This window comes from Myxocyprinus asiaticus, chromosome 2 (genome assembly GCF_019703515.2).
Source record: "Myxocyprinus asiaticus isolate MX2 ecotype Aquarium Trade chromosome 2, UBuf_Myxa_2, whole genome shotgun sequence".
Classification (NCBI taxonomy): domain Eukaryota; kingdom Metazoa; phylum Chordata; class Actinopteri; order Cypriniformes; family Catostomidae; genus Myxocyprinus; species Myxocyprinus asiaticus.
The window spans coordinates 61265684-61282519 of NC_059345.1; the positions used below are offsets into that span (position 1 = coordinate 61265684).

General features: G+C 37.2%; 1 protein-coding gene across 1 annotated transcript in view; it reads right to left on the reverse strand.

Annotated features, from left to right (window-relative positions):
* The window catches only part of LOC127452761 (solute carrier family 12 member 3-like), a 91555-nt gene that overhangs the window by 50016 nt on the left and 24703 nt on the right, over positions 1-16836 (reverse strand). The window contains exons 6-9 of the mRNA XM_051718458.1: positions 14744-14854; positions 14530-14641; positions 2933-3063; positions 2767-2851 (exon numbers count right to left, since the gene is read on the reverse strand). Coding sequence (XP_051574418.1) covers positions 2767-2851; positions 2933-3063; positions 14530-14641; positions 14744-14854 — 439 coding nt within the window. The remainder of the gene's footprint in view (positions 1-2766; positions 2852-2932; positions 3064-14529; positions 14642-14743; positions 14855-16836) is intronic.

A 16836-nucleotide genomic window follows, 5' to 3' on the forward strand; every position in this document is an offset into this window, starting at 1 on the left:
GCCAATGCATGGAGCACTGATGCCATCTATTGGCCATAGCTGTAATGTAATTATTATTTTTATTCCAGAAGTTGATGCATGCAAACCAAGACATTTATAAAGAAGTTGGTAGTGTAAATGGACTGTATCCAATGAATTACAAGAATTAAAAATTACTGTTCTTTTGTGCATTAACGTTGAATGTCATGCATTTCTATGAGAGTGACATGCTCCTTTTATACGCACAGAAAGTGTGATGCTCGTCAGAATTTGGATATATCCTTTGTTAAATTATGTAAGTGGTTAATGCGGGTGTTAACAAAGTGACCCCAATCATCACCGATTTGGGCAAAATGTGTACAGGGATTTTGAAAACTCTGAAATATGGAGTACATATTTATGTATTACATATCTAAAAAGTTTAGCATATTTGTATATGGGTTTATACATTTAATGAATATTTGCTTTATTTAAAAATGGTCATAGATTAATATATTGTATAATAAAATTAAAATAACAACAGATCTATGAGCAAAAGATCAGATGCCTATACATTCATTGTACACTGCACACTTTTCAGTCCCCTGCTGTGCCCAAGAGTCAGATTTTTTATTTATTTTTTTACAAACTCTCTGTTGCCTGATGATTTGTGCTTGTCACATAATATTTTTATGGATAGTATATGAATAGAGATGCCGGGCTTGTTTTTCCCCTCACATGGCCTGATCTATTCTCTTGTTCATTGTAATTTATGACTTTTTTGCAATTGACACGTAAGTGCCAGGTTTACAATTCACATGTAGAGGTAATGACCATCATGGTCTATTTTTATCTGAAATATTAGTTTTAATATTCCTGATACATAGTACATTTGATTTTGTCTCATTATAGTCAACATTTTCAGATAGCAAAAAGTAGCAAGCGTGAGTTTTAACAGTTTAGTTCTATTTAATTCAAAGAGTTGGGGGACGTAATTTTACAAGTGTACTCACATTATTGTGTTATTGACTTTTCTGGCAGAGATCGGAAGAGCGCTTTCGGTTCCAATGCTTACTTTTCCGTTCTTCAGGGGGACCGGGGGACAGGAAGATGTATAAAGTAGTGTGTGACTTGAAGAATTTTCTACAATAAAACTATTTACTAGAAAAACTTACTCAGATTTGAAACATTTAAGTCCTGTATTGGACTGTGTGGGAACATATGCACAACATTTAGAGTTTCTTTCCTGAGGTTTTTCCACAACACTTTTGAATTTTGAATATAGGAGTGCCTCCATTAGGTGGTATTGCAAGGATACAACATGTTTTGTCAGGTGGCGTTTGTGTTTTCATCTAGTTGAATAATGTATAACTTCCCTGTGGCCATACATAACTTATAGCTTTCAGAGCAAGAATCTGCTCCACCTAAATCTGTGGTCAGGAGCTGGTACTGTTTGTCACAAGGGAAAGGGACATTTTCATTCTTGCTGGTTTTTGTTGTAGTACTGTGAATTAAGTCATATTAAGCTATTTTAATGTTAACCGTTTTAACTGTTTTCAATCTGTAATTTTTAACATTGACAACTCTATATGAAACTGATTCAAATGCAAATACCAAAAAAACAAAAAAAAAGAAAGAAAAAAAAAGCTGTTTAGGTGCGAGACGTTGAAATATGGGACACACTGTGCCTTGTATGGATTTAATATGGAACGCGATTTTGTTCCTTTAACCCTCTTATGATATTCAGTCATTTTTGACCAAAATAAATTTTTTACATTGAATAAAAATGTTTTCCTTTATCTGAGCAGTACACGATATGGTGACTTTTCCTCCATTTGCCATCTGAACATACCCCCAAAAAATGGGCTTGATTCGATAAGTCTAAGTGGTCATAAAATGGACACCTTTGGGTTTTGCGGTCAAAATTGACAGACATTGAAAATGAATGGGAAAGAAAAAAAAAACAGGGCATTTTTTTTATCTGTCAAATACAATCAATAAATCAGCCACAATGCAGAAAAAAACCCAGACAGAAATTATAGGGTGAGACTCTAAAACATCCTCAGTGCAAAACATACACACCCACTCACCCACTTACACACACAAGAATGAACTGGTGAGACTTTAACACAACACTTTTTTGTCAAATAAAACAGAAACTGACACTTCAAATCAATTTTAAAATGCTAAACTTTGACAAATAATACAATAGTTTGATCATGTTTAAATATGTATCCAAATGCATATCTTGTGATAAAATATCAAATTAAGTTACAACAAAACATCAGACTACACAGTAGGTGGCTACATCCATCTGCTGGCTGTTACTGGCATGACATGGTTTTTAAGTCAAGTTATTTATATTTTTTTTCACCAGATGGCAGCAATCTGCATCCAATTTATGTCACATTCTCATATTTTATTAATGTTTCAACTTAGAGAAGTGTAAGTTCTGATTTGTATTTATTTATTTATTTTATATATTTGCTTATTTGTACATGCAAATTAATAGTAAAATTTAGAAATGTAAATATAAATAAGATCAAAATAGCATAAAATCCCAAAAGAAATGCATAATTTTATTGTATTGTTCTTACTTCATGGAAGAACATTTTTTATCATTAACATCATCATAAAAAAAAGGGGTTACACATCTAAACCTTCCTGTCAAAAATGACCACAAATACCAAAGGAAGGTGCCATTTTTGAATACCATAGGAGGGTTAAATAGGGTTCAAGATGATATCGTATTTGCCCTATTTAACACCTGGATATAAAGTATTCCAAAAGACAAATATCTTATCTTACCAACTGTGATTGAGATTAATAAATAGCTCAAGGTGGTCCATAATATAGCCAGGAGTGTTCCTTTAGGAATTCCACCCGTTGGATCCTAGAACAACATGGACATACACATAAATTTTGTGCTGTTTTAAAGGCATGTTAAGTTCTGTCTTAAATACAATAACATCACCTTCAGATCTCCACAGATGTTGACTCCAGACAGAATTCCAGTGGCAGCAGGGAAGAAAATCGCAAACATCCTAAAGAAATATCCATCTTTGCCTCGGAAGGAAGGTAGTAGGTTGTCAGTGAAAATCTCAACTGGAAGAACAACACTGTGGTGAGGTTTGACTGTTTCATTACCAAATATTATGGCTGCAATTTCCCAATGGACATATCGCAAGTGGTTTTCAGTGGGTTTTGCTTCCGGACCAAGATTTTACATTAGACACAAATTGTATATCAAACAAAAGTACAAGGGCCCAACAATGTGCAAAATGATTAACATGACATAAGCTGAATAAGAAAACTGACAACAGCAGAAGTGTGAATTTTATTTTCACTAATAAAATAGCCATTTTTTTTTTGTTGCTGCATCCAACAAACAACAGAGGATAGACCGGAAATGACTAATTTCCTATGGAGAGCTACATGGGCACTGCGTGGATTTCTGACCATCTGCAAATGCAGAATTTTTGTATACGATTTGAGCTTTGGATGTGTTGAAATATTTCAATTTGTGTGACTTGATTGTATGTTATCACCTGACCAGATGTAATGTATTCCATTCAAAACTATGAGTTTGAAGTGAGAAATATTAACGGTGTTTGTTCTAAACAACTATAATAATAAATATAGCTGCAAGCAGCAATTGTCGGGGTTCAAGCCTTTTAAGAACTTTCAAAGTATGCAAAAAAGGTATGTATTTGTATATGTATATGTACTTTGTAAGTTGCTGAATTTGCAAACTGGTGTTAAATATGACTCTGATGTATTGAGTTCAACAATCCTGAAACAGGATAAAGTCAGACTTAAAATGTACAGGCAAGTTATTGTTAATGCAGAGTTTGTGAGCAATGTAAAACTGTTGTATGTGTATCAAGTTTCGAAACATTTGGTCTTTTCATTTGGTAGATATTGGTTCGTTGGCTTATATCTTCGCAATGCTTCGACGAATCAAAATTCCTTTGATACATTTTGTCAGGAGGCTTCATAGTAGACACACACCAATTTTTGTGAGAATCGGATATATGACCTAGGAGGAGTTCGAAAAAGTTGCTTTTTTAGAAAATTAGAATAGCGGAAACATTTGATAAAATGCAATAAAACAAAGACATACATTTTGTAGGTCTTGGTGCAAGGAATTAGAGGAAAAATAATTTTGAGATTATTCAACTCGGTCGAAAACGTAAATGTCCTTGTTATAGCGCCACCTTGTGGCTGATTTTCATAAAACTTGGTACACAGCCTCATTCTGACACTGTCTACAAATATCTCAAGTTTCGTAATGTCGGCCATTCAGATTTGATGTTATTAGCTGCTGAAAGTTTATTGGCTGCTGGCGGCTATGTTTTTTTTTATATGTCCAACTGATATTGTGGGATATGTTAGCCTTTAGCCCCTACAAGATGCATACCAATTTTCAACTTCATTGATCATACGGTTGCAGAGTTATGAGCATTTTTTTTGTTGTAGCACCCCCTATAGGCAACATTTTTCGCAACTTTGCGTACACCCTCAGAATGTCCTGTTGTCTATGTGTATCAAGTTTCATAACATTTGGCCTTTTCATTTGGTAGATATTGGTCAATACGTACAAAATGGACGACACCTGACCAATTCGTTGGCTTATATCTTCGCAAGGCTTCGACAAATCAAAATTCCTTTGATAAATTTTGTCAGGAGGCTTCATAGTAGACACACACCAATTTTTGTGAGAATCGGATATACGGCCTAGGAGGAGTTCGAATAATTGTATGTATTTCGAATTATGCAAATTAGCACAAACATTTTCATGATGGAAATTTAATCGGAGATATACGTTTTGTTCAACTTGAGCCAAGGAATCCAATTATGTAAGACACAAATGGTTTAGGAGTTATGGGCCAAAACGTAAACATGATTACTATAGCGCCACCTTGAGGCCGATTGGGCCAAAACTTTGATACACTATAGTACTCTGGGTGACTACCTTCCCTCAAAGTTTCAGCTCTCTATGACTTACGGTTTGATCTGCACGATCAGTTTTAGGGCAGAATAATAATACAAATAAATATAGCTGCATGCAGCAATTAATGGGGTTCAAGAGGTTTAAGGCCTTTAAGCACATGCGTAAAAAGGTATTATGTTTTATTTAGCAAGCATGTCCACCCAGATCATAGATGGAATAAAACATTTACAGCCAATACAGACAATTTACTAAGGAAAAATATGGTTTTTAAAGCTTTTTAAAGCTCATAGCGCCACCTATGGTCCGATCTCCATAAAGGTCTGTATGCGTGTTTAGAATCATATGTCGCATGTGCTCAACTAATTTTGTGAAGTTCTGAGTTTTTGTTTAGGAATTATGGGCTTATTTGTACAAGTTCAACATTATTTTTTATTTTTTATACACAATTATTGACCTAGAGAGTCCAGAGAATTGTACTGTATTGGTTTTACTGAGGTTGAGCGAAAAACCTAGGACTAGTTCACAAAAGTAGGTTTTTTTACATAATCATGAATATTTAATGAACGATTTGATTGGCAGCAGTGGTTCTTGGGGCAAAGTTGTTCAGTATGAGGAGATCTAACAAATGGTATGAATTATAGCTGCATCTCAATTCGGAGGCTGCATCCTTCAAAGGTCGCATTCGAAGGCCGATTGAGTAACTGCTGCACGACAAAGGCTGTCCCAATTCGAAGACTCCTACAAATGCGGCCTCCAAATGCGTCCTTCGTTTCCCCTGAAATTAAGGATACAACAGATGGATCCTTCATGGCCTTGCCTAACCCAGAATTCATTGCTCGCCAGTGACGACAGAGAAATTGCCGAATGACACTTTTAAACATAAGTATTGGGTTTCAACGTACTGAAATATCTAATGATACAAATGTAAAAAAAAAAAAAAAAACCTTAAAGTGGTTCAAATGTTGACATATCTTACTAAGATGTGATTATATATAGTTTGTACTCTTTATTATATAAAGAAATGGACCATGGTGAAAATATTTAGACAGTTTGTGAACCCTGTTTAGTTTTCAGACAGTTTAATATAACTTTCAGAAAAGTCCAGTACAAACGTTACAGTCACTCGGCAGCTGTCACAGTTGTTAGGCGACAAGAACAGTCCTCCATAGGCTAGACTGTCCCAATTAACAATGCTCAGTCTGACTTTCACGGCCTTCGAAGGCATGGCCTTTGAAGTCTGAGTCCTTTGAAAGATGCAGCCTTTGTGTGTACGTGTGAAACACCACATGATTACAGAGGCGTGAAACTCGTTAGCGGCATCCATTGGCCGATTTCTTTCAAATTTTTCACAGACCTCTAGGGCCAGGAGTCAAACAGGCCCACAGAGTTTTGTGCCAATCGGCCTCCGTTAACCTTGTCTAATACAGAGCATCCGGAAAGTATTCACAGCGCTTCACTTTTTCCACATTTTATGTTACAGCCTTATTCCAAAATGGATTAAATTCATTATTTTCCTCAAAATTCTACAAACAATACCCCATAATGACAACGTGAAAGAAGTTTGTTTGAAATCTTTGCAAATGTATTAAAAATAAAAAACGAAAAAAATCACATGTACATAAGTATTCACAGCCTTTGCCATGACACTCAAAATTGAGCTCAGGTGCATCCTGTTTCCACTGATCATCCTTGAGATGTTTCTACAACTTGATTGGAGTCCACCTGTGATAAATTCAGTTGATTGGACATGATTTGGAAAGACACACACCTGTCTATATAAGGTCTCACAGTTAACAGTGCATGTCAGAGCACAAACCAAGCCATGAAGTCCAAGGAATTGTCTGTAGACCTCCGAGACAGGATTGTATCGAGGCACAGATCTGGGGAAGGGTACAGAAAAATTTCTGCAGCATTGAAGGTCCCAATGAGCACAGTGGCCTCCATCATCCGTAAATGGAAGAAGTTTGGAACCACCAGGACTCTTCCTAGAGCTGGCCGCCTGGCCAAACTGAGCGATCTGGGGAGAAGGGCTTTAGTCAGGGAAGTGACCAAGAACCCGATGGTCACTCTGATAGAGCTCCAGCATTTCTCTGTTGAGAGAGGAGAACCTTCCAGAAGAACAACAATCTCTGCAGCACTCCACCAATCAGAAGACAGACAGAAGGCACTCCTCAGTAAAAGGCACATGACAGCTGGCCTGGAGTTTGCCAAAAGGCACCTGAAGGACTCTCAGACCATGAGAAACAAAGATTGAACTCTTTGGCCTGAATGGCAAGCGTCATGTCTGGAGGAAACCAGGCACTGCTCATCACCTGGCCAATACCATCTCTACAGTGAAGCATGGTGGTGGCAGCATCATGCTGTGGGGATGTTTTTCAGTGGCAGGAACTGGGAGACTAGTCAGGATTGAGGGAAAGATGAATGCAGCAATGTACAGAGACATCCTTGATGAAAACCTGCTCCAGAGCGCTCTGGACCTCAGACTGGGGCGAAGGTTCATCTTCCAACAGGACAACGACCCTAAGCACACAGCCAAGATATCAAAGGAGTGGCTCCGGGACAACTCTGTGAATGTCCTTGAGTGGCCCAGCCAGAGCCCAGACTTGAACCTGATTGAACATCTCTGGAGAGATCTGAAAATGGCTGTGCACCGATGCTCCCCATCCAACCTGATGGAGCTTGAGAGGTCCTGCAAAGAAGAGTGGGTGAAACTGCCCAAAAATAGGTGTGCCAAGCTTGTAGCATCATACTCAAAAAGACTTGAGGCTGTAACTGGTGCCAAAGGTGCTTCAACAAAGTATTGAGCAAAGGCTGTGAATACTTATGTACTTGTGTTTTTTTTTTTCTGTTTTTTTTTTCTTTTTTCTTGTTTTTTTATAAATTTGCAAAGATTTCAAACAAACTTCTTTCACGTTGTCATTATGGGGTATTGTTTGTAGAATTGAGGAAAATAATGAATTTAATCAATTTTGGAATAAGGCTGTAACATAACAAAATGTGGAAAAATTGAAGCGCTGTGAATACTTTCCGGATGCACTGTAGGTGCTCAAATTTCATTTGCCGATGTCGGCCATGTTTTTTGAGATACGCCAATGTTCTCATAGACAGTCATGGCACCTTGGAAAAAGACACTGCATGCCGCATGTAGTTAGAGCTGTTTTCATGTTTTTTCCTGTTATAGCTTCACCAAGCGGCCAAAGATTGAGCTCATACACATGTGTACCGAGTTTGGTGAAAATATCTAATTTTGTTCGGGCGGTATAGCCATTTTAGTAAAAGCCATTACGAAAGTTTTGGCAACCCTTAGCGACCGTGAGTCGAAATTTCAACTTTTTTTTTAATAATTATTGGTAATCAGACTCCAGAGTATATTTCTGCACTGGTTTGGTTCTGATCGGGCGAAAAACCTAGGACTAGTTCGCAAAAATATTTACTCAACGGTTTGACAGACACCAATGCTTCTTGAGGCAAAGTTGTTTAGAATGAGAAGAGCTATCAGGTGATATATATTACTTGTGTTTTTTCACAACACTGCATTATATACAGCCATTATCACCTACAAAAATCATGATAGCACCACCAAGTGGCCGATTTTTTAAAACTTTGCACAACCCTCTCAGACCAAGAGTCAAATAGGTCCACAAAGTTTTGTTCCGATCGGTCATTGTTAACCTTGTGTAATAGCTGCTGAAATTTGATTGGCCGATGGCGGCCATGTTTCCATATAGACAATGATGGCAGCTGAGTAAAAGACAATGTATGCAAATTTTGAAGTCAATAGGATTAACGGTTTCATAGTTACAGCCAATTTCATATTTTTTTGGTATTATAGAGCCACCATGTGGCAAAACTGTGCCAACTTTTCTGGGCGACCAAAGATTGACCTCTTACATAAGCATGCCAAGTTTGGTGAAGATATCTAATTTCCTTCAAGAGTTATAGCCATTTACGTCAAATTGGCCACTCCTACTTCCGATGTTTTCGCATACCGTAGCTAGCTCGAGTCGAAAGTTCAAACTGTTTTTTATAACTTTTGATATTGAGACTCCATAGAATCGTTTGGCACTGGTTTGGTCCCGATCAGACGAAAACCTAGGACTAGTTCGCAAAAGTAGGTTTTATGAAAAATCCAAGATGGCGGAAAATTTGTATAGGCAGAAATGAAATCGGATTGAGCCAAGGATTCCAATGGTATAAAGCACTTGAGTCTATGACAAACGGTCTAGGAGTTATGAGCAGTTTCACGTTTTTGATCGTTGTAGCGCCCCCATTGACCGATTTGGCTGAGTCCGTGTTTCTGAGTAGCAAGCAATCTGACCATCTGACCAAGTTTCAAGTCTCTAGGCCTTACGGTTTGCTAAGCGCTAAGCACTTGAACCCCTAAAAATCGTAACAATTACAATAGGGTTTCAGCGCTAAGTGCTTGAACCCCAATAATAATAAAAATCGTAACAATTATAATAGGGTTTCAGCACTAAGCGCTTGAACCCCTAAAAATCTTAACAATTACAATAGGGTTTCAGCGCTAAGCGCTTGAACCCCTAATAAAAATCTTAACAATTACAATAGGGTTTCAGAGCTAAGCGCTTGAACCCCTAAAAATCCTTACAATTATTACAATAGGGTTTCATCCATTTAGGCTTGAACCCCTAATAATTATTATGATAAAAATACTAAGTGAATATTAATCATGAATATAATTGAATTCATTCATCTGCTCAACAACCTCACACACAGTAACTAACTTTTTTCTTCTCCCTTGCAACAAATATAATCCATTGTAACCAAATGGAAAGTTCAGCATAACTGGCTAAACACATGGAACAAACACTGGGCCAAATATTAACTTTGTAGTATTACAAAATATTTAACTTTATATTACCAAGTGACAGATGAATATGCACAGAGATTGGGTACACAACCTCTGACGTCAACAACAAAAGATATGGGAAGGGTTTTCTCCTCTCTTTTAAAAGTTGATATGTGTTTTAATTTGCTATTGTGACTGCACAATTACATGGGTAGCATTTACATTTAGCATTGTTTCTCCAATCCCCCCTCCCTACTGGTCATGATCCTATCTAAACAGAACTGCAACCTATTTCTTTGTTTTGACCCACCAGTTGAGACCCAGTGCTAGTTTAACAGAAGTAGGGAGAAACATGATGATGCAAGGGTGAGTCAACATCCTTCCATCAACAAGGATTTTTTAGTTCCTTCATAAAATCTTTACTAATCGTTGTTGTAAACACTAGCTTAGGTCAGCATAAAGTCTTATGGTTTATGCAGGTCAGTGCTGGTCTGGTGCTGGTCTAATTAGTTGACCAGCATAAACATGTTAACCAGCTAAATTTAGCTGATGAGGCGTGGTCTGTCTGGTGAAACTAGCTGAGCAAGTAAGCCTTACTGGTAAAGCAAGTTAAGAAGCTAGTTAAAGCCAGATGTAAATTTTTGTGCATTTTTTCCATTTTCTTTACGATTGTTAATTGTCAGATTGTGCGATAAGACCCAGTGAGATCTTGGATAAAAGCAAAGGCAGACTGTGCACCACAGGAATGGTCTTTTATGAAAGACTGTACAATATACATCTTAGCTTCAACTTTGCTCATGATTGACATTGTTGACTGGGTGTTTTAAGTCATCAGATTGTTCTGATATCCTCTTTTCCTCAAGAAATTGACATAGTAAGACCGGGCGTACACTGTGCAAGTTCTGACACTCGGGAGGTTGTGAGCCCTAGCACACGTTACGAGTCAGTTTATCTGGTAATCATACAGATGCAATCATACACGACATGACTTTAGGACCTGGCGAATTCCGGAGCAATTGCATTAATTTTCGTGCTATTTATCATAATAAGACATAAAGCCAGAGGAGGACACTGCTTTAATTCCTTGCACCTTGCAATTGAGAAAGAAAAAAAAAAAAAAGACTGCCATGGCCAGGGGCTGCATTAGCTGAAAACTCATCTGCAGATTTAAAAAATAAAATAAAATATGGATAATTATTACAAATGCTGTCCAACATTTGACAAATCCAGATTTCGAAGGGAGGCTGTGTGATTTTATGACTGCATACATAATAGCGTCCATGTGTTGCTGCCAGTTATTGCATGATAATAAAGTGCACAAAATGATTAAAGATTAAAAAGAATGTGCAGAAAATCCACGCACCGTTTCTGTCGGTTATACTTGGATTTAATTTAAGTGCAAACATGATGTTTAGTGCAGAATTCTGAGTTATTTTTGTGGAGGAGGCTACCTGTATTATTCAGTTTAGATGTTGGCTACATCCTTCTCATCTGTGTCACTGCTTGCATGTTGATAGCAGACATACTGAAGAAGATTTGTGAGGTCTTGTCCATGTGAATGCACTTTAAAGCCGTACGTAGCAACGTTTAAAAATCTTGTTTTAGGACAGTGGTTGACTGACAGGTAGAACTTTCAACCTAGAAGTCCATTGTTTCACCAGACATGCGCTTAGGGAGTTAAAAAATCTATCACATATCCACTATCGTGTGCATAGACAATTATAACAGATGATATATCCCCCTAAATGTTACCCTAGAACTGAAACAAATGCAAGTATGATGAATAAAAATAGACCATGATGGACATTTTAAATAAAGATTGTTGTATAAATAAAGAGTGATAAAGATTGTTTTCTAGTGAAACGCAACACACTCTCATGGCGAAATCGTCAGGATTCATACAACTTTTCTAAATTTGGCTAATTCGTATGATATTGTGCGACTGCACTCGTTTGAATTCCAACGACTTTCACTACAGCCAATGACGTCGCTGGACATCGTTTCCATCTAATACACGACAATTACTTGCTTCTGTCACACACAACAGCTTCCTATCATGTTTACACTCTCTACTGATTGGTTAAGTTTAGATAAGGGGTTTGGGTAAGGGCATAATATTAATAAGTATGTCCTTAATGCCTCGTGCGTGGAACTCGCGCTTCCGCATTTGACATCCGTGAATTTGCACGTGATGAAGTCATACGAGTTTATGCAAACAACATCGTGCAAGACCATACCAAATAGCCAACTCATAAATGATGTACGAATTTTCATGAGATCAGGTTGCGCAACCCATAGGCCTATGGCAAAGGATTTGTTAGAAGAGCAGAGAACAGCATTGCATTTCTGTAGAATCTTTCCCAGTGACGTGGTTGTGAACAATATGGGAAAACACAGTTTTAACACAACCATTTTCTCCAAATGTGTAAATGCTTCATGAACAATCAGTTTTCAGTAGCCTAGTTTCCATCCACTTTTCACGCTACTTTGTTATCGACAAAGTAAAAATGCGTTAACATTTTTTGGGAAACTTTGTCGTCTTCTGCCTCTTTCCATTCAAATGGCCTTTTATCGATAAAAATGGTGTGCGTGATGACGTCATGCCTAAGAAAACCACTTTGTCGCATAAGTATTGGTTTATCGCAAAATAAATCTGCCCTTAAGCCGTTTCCGCACAGAAATGTGTGTTTATCGCTAATAGTGTACCTTTCGCCTCCCAAATGTCCCTAATTTCTTTTCCTCAGAAGTTTTGGTAAAATGGAGAAAGTATTGAGACAATTTATTGAAATTAGACAGCTTACTGTAATTTTAATTTCACAGATAAATGCAATCAGAAGAGGAGGAATTGCAATCAAAAGGGAGCTGTTGCCCTTCTGATATGACTGTAGCCTAATATTGGTCCTGATGTTGCGCCTGTCGCAGGTTGCCACCAGTTACAACCCGAAAGCAAATCATCATGGCCCTGTTCAAGCTGGCAACTTGCACCAAGAAGAGGGGAAACTTTAGGTCTTAGTATAAGGACCATCCATCGATGTGTATATGCTATATGCACAGCTATTAAAGAAAAATTGATGTGGTGTAATATCAGGGTTTACATACAGTATATGATACATTCCTGATATTCAATAGGCTATTTTGAACAATCATCTAATCTAAAGCATTGCCATCACAATTGCATTATGTCCCGCATATTTTTCCAGCAACTTTTAATGACCAACTGAATTTGATTGTCATCTAAAATAAATTTTAGTGTCATAATGCAATTGACATTTTCTCAGCAAATGCGATTCGAGGTAAAGAGGGTTAGATGTAAAATATTTAAAAGTTTTAAAATGTTGAAAAGCTCGTTTTCTGAAAGTGAACACAGCATTGGGAAAATAGTTCTGATAGTTTATAGTCTTGAAAAAAGTGTAGAACATTCTGAGAATGCCATTCAGCTGAATTTTTTCATCTACAGAACAGTTTTCAAAAGCTAAACAATAATTTTATAGAATTGGGTTATATGTTAGTGTTCCAAAAAAGCACACTGAAGCTTTTCTCCTAGTACTGTTTTTATTTTTAATTTGAAACATCTTTGTGCACAGAAATTATGTTTTGTTTTTTTTTGTTTTGTTTTTTTTTTTTTTTTTTTTTTTTGTGGGCTAATTCCATATCTGCGTCTATTATTCTGAATGGTGTGGAAAAGCAACTTTAATAAATAAACGGATGGCTACCGTGATTAAATTAATCACAAACAGTGGCCATTAATTTGTTCTCCATGCATTTGTCGATATGCATGATACGAGATATTTGTGTTGGCACTCCTGGAAGTGTCATTTTTGCAGCATCGGGTCTATATGCCGTTAAGATCAATCCATAATCACGTACAATAAATTGGCTTTCAAGGATGTATACCACCGTCATGATTAACACAGGCTAACGATTGAGGTAAATTCTGTCATGTGACATTACATTTTTGAGTTAATGCCAATTTTCACGACAAAAAGTGTTTCCAAACCAGTTTTTCGTGATATTTGAAGTATCAACATAGAGTTTATGCACTAGAGTTAAACGGAAAAATATTATGTGGACACAGCAATAATTTGCATTTCCATCAGCTTTATTTTGATGCGCTAAAAAAATTTTCACCAAAAATCTTTAGATGGCAACGTAGTTATTGATTGTGTGAGTTGTAACACCTTCTCCTGATTGGTCAACTTCAGGTAGATCGGCAAATCGGCTTATTCAACCGCACACACCTCACGAATTCAAGCTGAAAGCGGCCAATTTTTTTAGACATTTTTACAAATTATCGGGAGGTCGTGAGCTGCTCGTAAACTGCTCGGCTCCACTCGTAATTCTTCTCACACGATCACATTAGCACCAACGATTTCCACACGATCGCTCCCGACTGGAAAATATCGGTCGGGAGCTCGCACGACAGCCGAAAATCACACAGTGTATGCCTGCCTTAACACAGACACCCAAGCAAGCCCTTGTGCTAATACTTGCAATACTTTGCTTGTAAAAGTTGTGGATGAGCAAATGAAGGAATTTGTGGACTGCATTTTTCAGACCGAACTTGAGGTTCAAGTTCAAGCTATGAGGACAAGATTTATCTCAAAGGCAATTAATTGTCTGTGGGCAATCAGATTTTCAAAAGCTCCAGCCAGTTATGGCCAGCCCACTAATAACATTAGAACAACCAGCAGCAGGAATGTCTACTAGCGACAACCAGCAACAAAACCGTTGTCAGTGTATAAATGGCATTACTCTGAAGTAGGAATAGAGTAGATTAGGATTGAATGTTTGTTGAGCGTATACTCACTTCGGTAGCCAAAGAATCCCACAGCCTCCTTCTCTTTGGTGGATGGAATGAAAGTTCCCACAAAATAACTGATTAAGGACAATATTATCGCAATAAAGAACAGAATCTGTGCCTGTGGTGGGGGGAAAAAATGACAGTAAACAATCAGTGAAAAGTGGCAGTATTTGTAAAAGAGGAGAGAAATGCTTTGAGGAAGACAGTAGAATCAGAGTACCTTAGCCTCCCAACTCATGCCAGCAAGTGTGATGCAGAGCAGAATGACAACAGTAACTGCACCTATGATTCTCACATCATTTACATCATCCACTATCTGAGCGTGATTGTTCTGAGAAGAGAGAAAAAAAAATGTATTTCTTTTTTGCTTTCTAGAAGAGACAGAAATAGCACTAGGGGGAAGCTCACGAAAACAGGTAACATGTCTGCTGGTGGATGCCATAACTTTTCCCAGCAACATATTCAAATCGCAAATATTTCATTATATGTTTCATTAGTGACCAATTTTGTTGGATGGCTCTTAAAAGCATGAAATATTTTTCCCTGTCTGCTGCTTTTGACATCACAGTTCAGGATAGTCAGGATAGTGTGTTCGACATCATGCAGCACTGAGGTAGCATTTACGACTCAGGTAATTGGCTCCAAAAAATATGGCCCAGAACTGAGCACCCATGAGCATAGATGGCAGATTTTAAATCCCTTAATTCTGCGGCCTGTTTGTAGCAACCATTAAGGTAATAGGGAATGCTCCTTCTTGTTTTGTGTATTCATGTTTGCTGACATGACTTTGGAGTTAGAGGTTTTCAGAGTAAAAAAGCAATGTTCACTTACAATACCTTTGAACTTTGCCAGTGTCATGTGTATCAGCGTATGTCTGGTTTTCTGTCAGCTGTATCTGAGAATCAACAATCAACTTTCTAGCATGTGATACATTTTTATTCCCAATGATGCTGGTGCAAGTACATTTATACCTCCTCTATGCCCAGTGGGGCTGTTAAAGTTTTTCTCGATTTCCAACATGATTTCCAAGTAATCAGATTAAGGGATTACTGCTCTACAGTATTCTGGCTGACTGTTCTTGAGCATGGTATAAGAATGCTTGGCAACAAATCCAACTAAATCTGAGTCGTTTAATGGTTGCTTCTATTATTCAAATCCTCAGACAAGAAAGCAGGAAGCTACAGTAACAGCAATTTGCTTCAGACAAGTAGGTAACCTACAGGGTTCTATAATACATTACTGCAGTTTAGATGCCATGTACTGTTCTGTGTAGTGTATGTACTGTATCACATGTTCATGACAATTGTTCTCATAATTTGTGAAAATGTATGTCTACTTTATCTAGCCCAGCAGTACTTGTTCTGCAGTAACATGCTGTATTTCTGCTGAACTGAGGGGCATCTGACAGAATTCTGACAGAAGATTATGTTTTTGAGTGAAATATTTGATTTTGACATGGAAGTTTGAGGTTTGTACAAACTGGTGTGTAGTTTTGAGATTGTGTTACAGTTTTTCTCGATCGATTTTACACATTTCTCCAAACTCACGTCACTGCTCTCAAAATAATTAACACAGCCATCTGAACACCTTGTATTTGTCTTAAACAGATTGTACATTTTTCATGATTTTCATAATTTACTTGAAACACTACACACAAATTTCTCTGATCCAAGATCCATTCCTTTTAAAACAGTTAACACAGACCACTAAATTAAAGTCATATTCTCAAATGCACATGTCAGGTTGTCAAACCATTTCATATTGATATCTGCTCTGTTAGTAGTGCACACAGCAAAGAAAATGCAATTTACTAAAATTTTTACACAACTATAATGATTTTGCTATCTATAAAAAGGGTCAAATATGAAACATAGAATGGGCTCAAATGATCTGAGAGTCCCTCTAATTGATCTTGTTATGAATCACGGTGTCTCTGAGACACACAAAGTGTTCAGTCGAACATGAGCAGATATACAGTGCCTTCAATCTCAAAAAAAAAAAAAAAAAAAAAAGAAGAGGAAGAAATGGCATTGGTCTGCATGCCACAATCAATGTCCACAATAACTGCACAATCTGTGCTGTCTTATGTACATGCATACAATATAGCAAGACTGCTATTTTTTTCTTTTTTTCCAGAGGAAGAACAGGAACAACTAGAAATTTAAAGAAATTTAATGAAAGCATAAAGGTCTTTATTGAGGATTTTCATGATTTCCATTTCAATAGTAGAGTTGTGTGTCTATAGCTGAAAATTGTATGAATTCAATAGAGAACACATCTATAGTTTTGATGTATATAGTTTTAATAAATGCA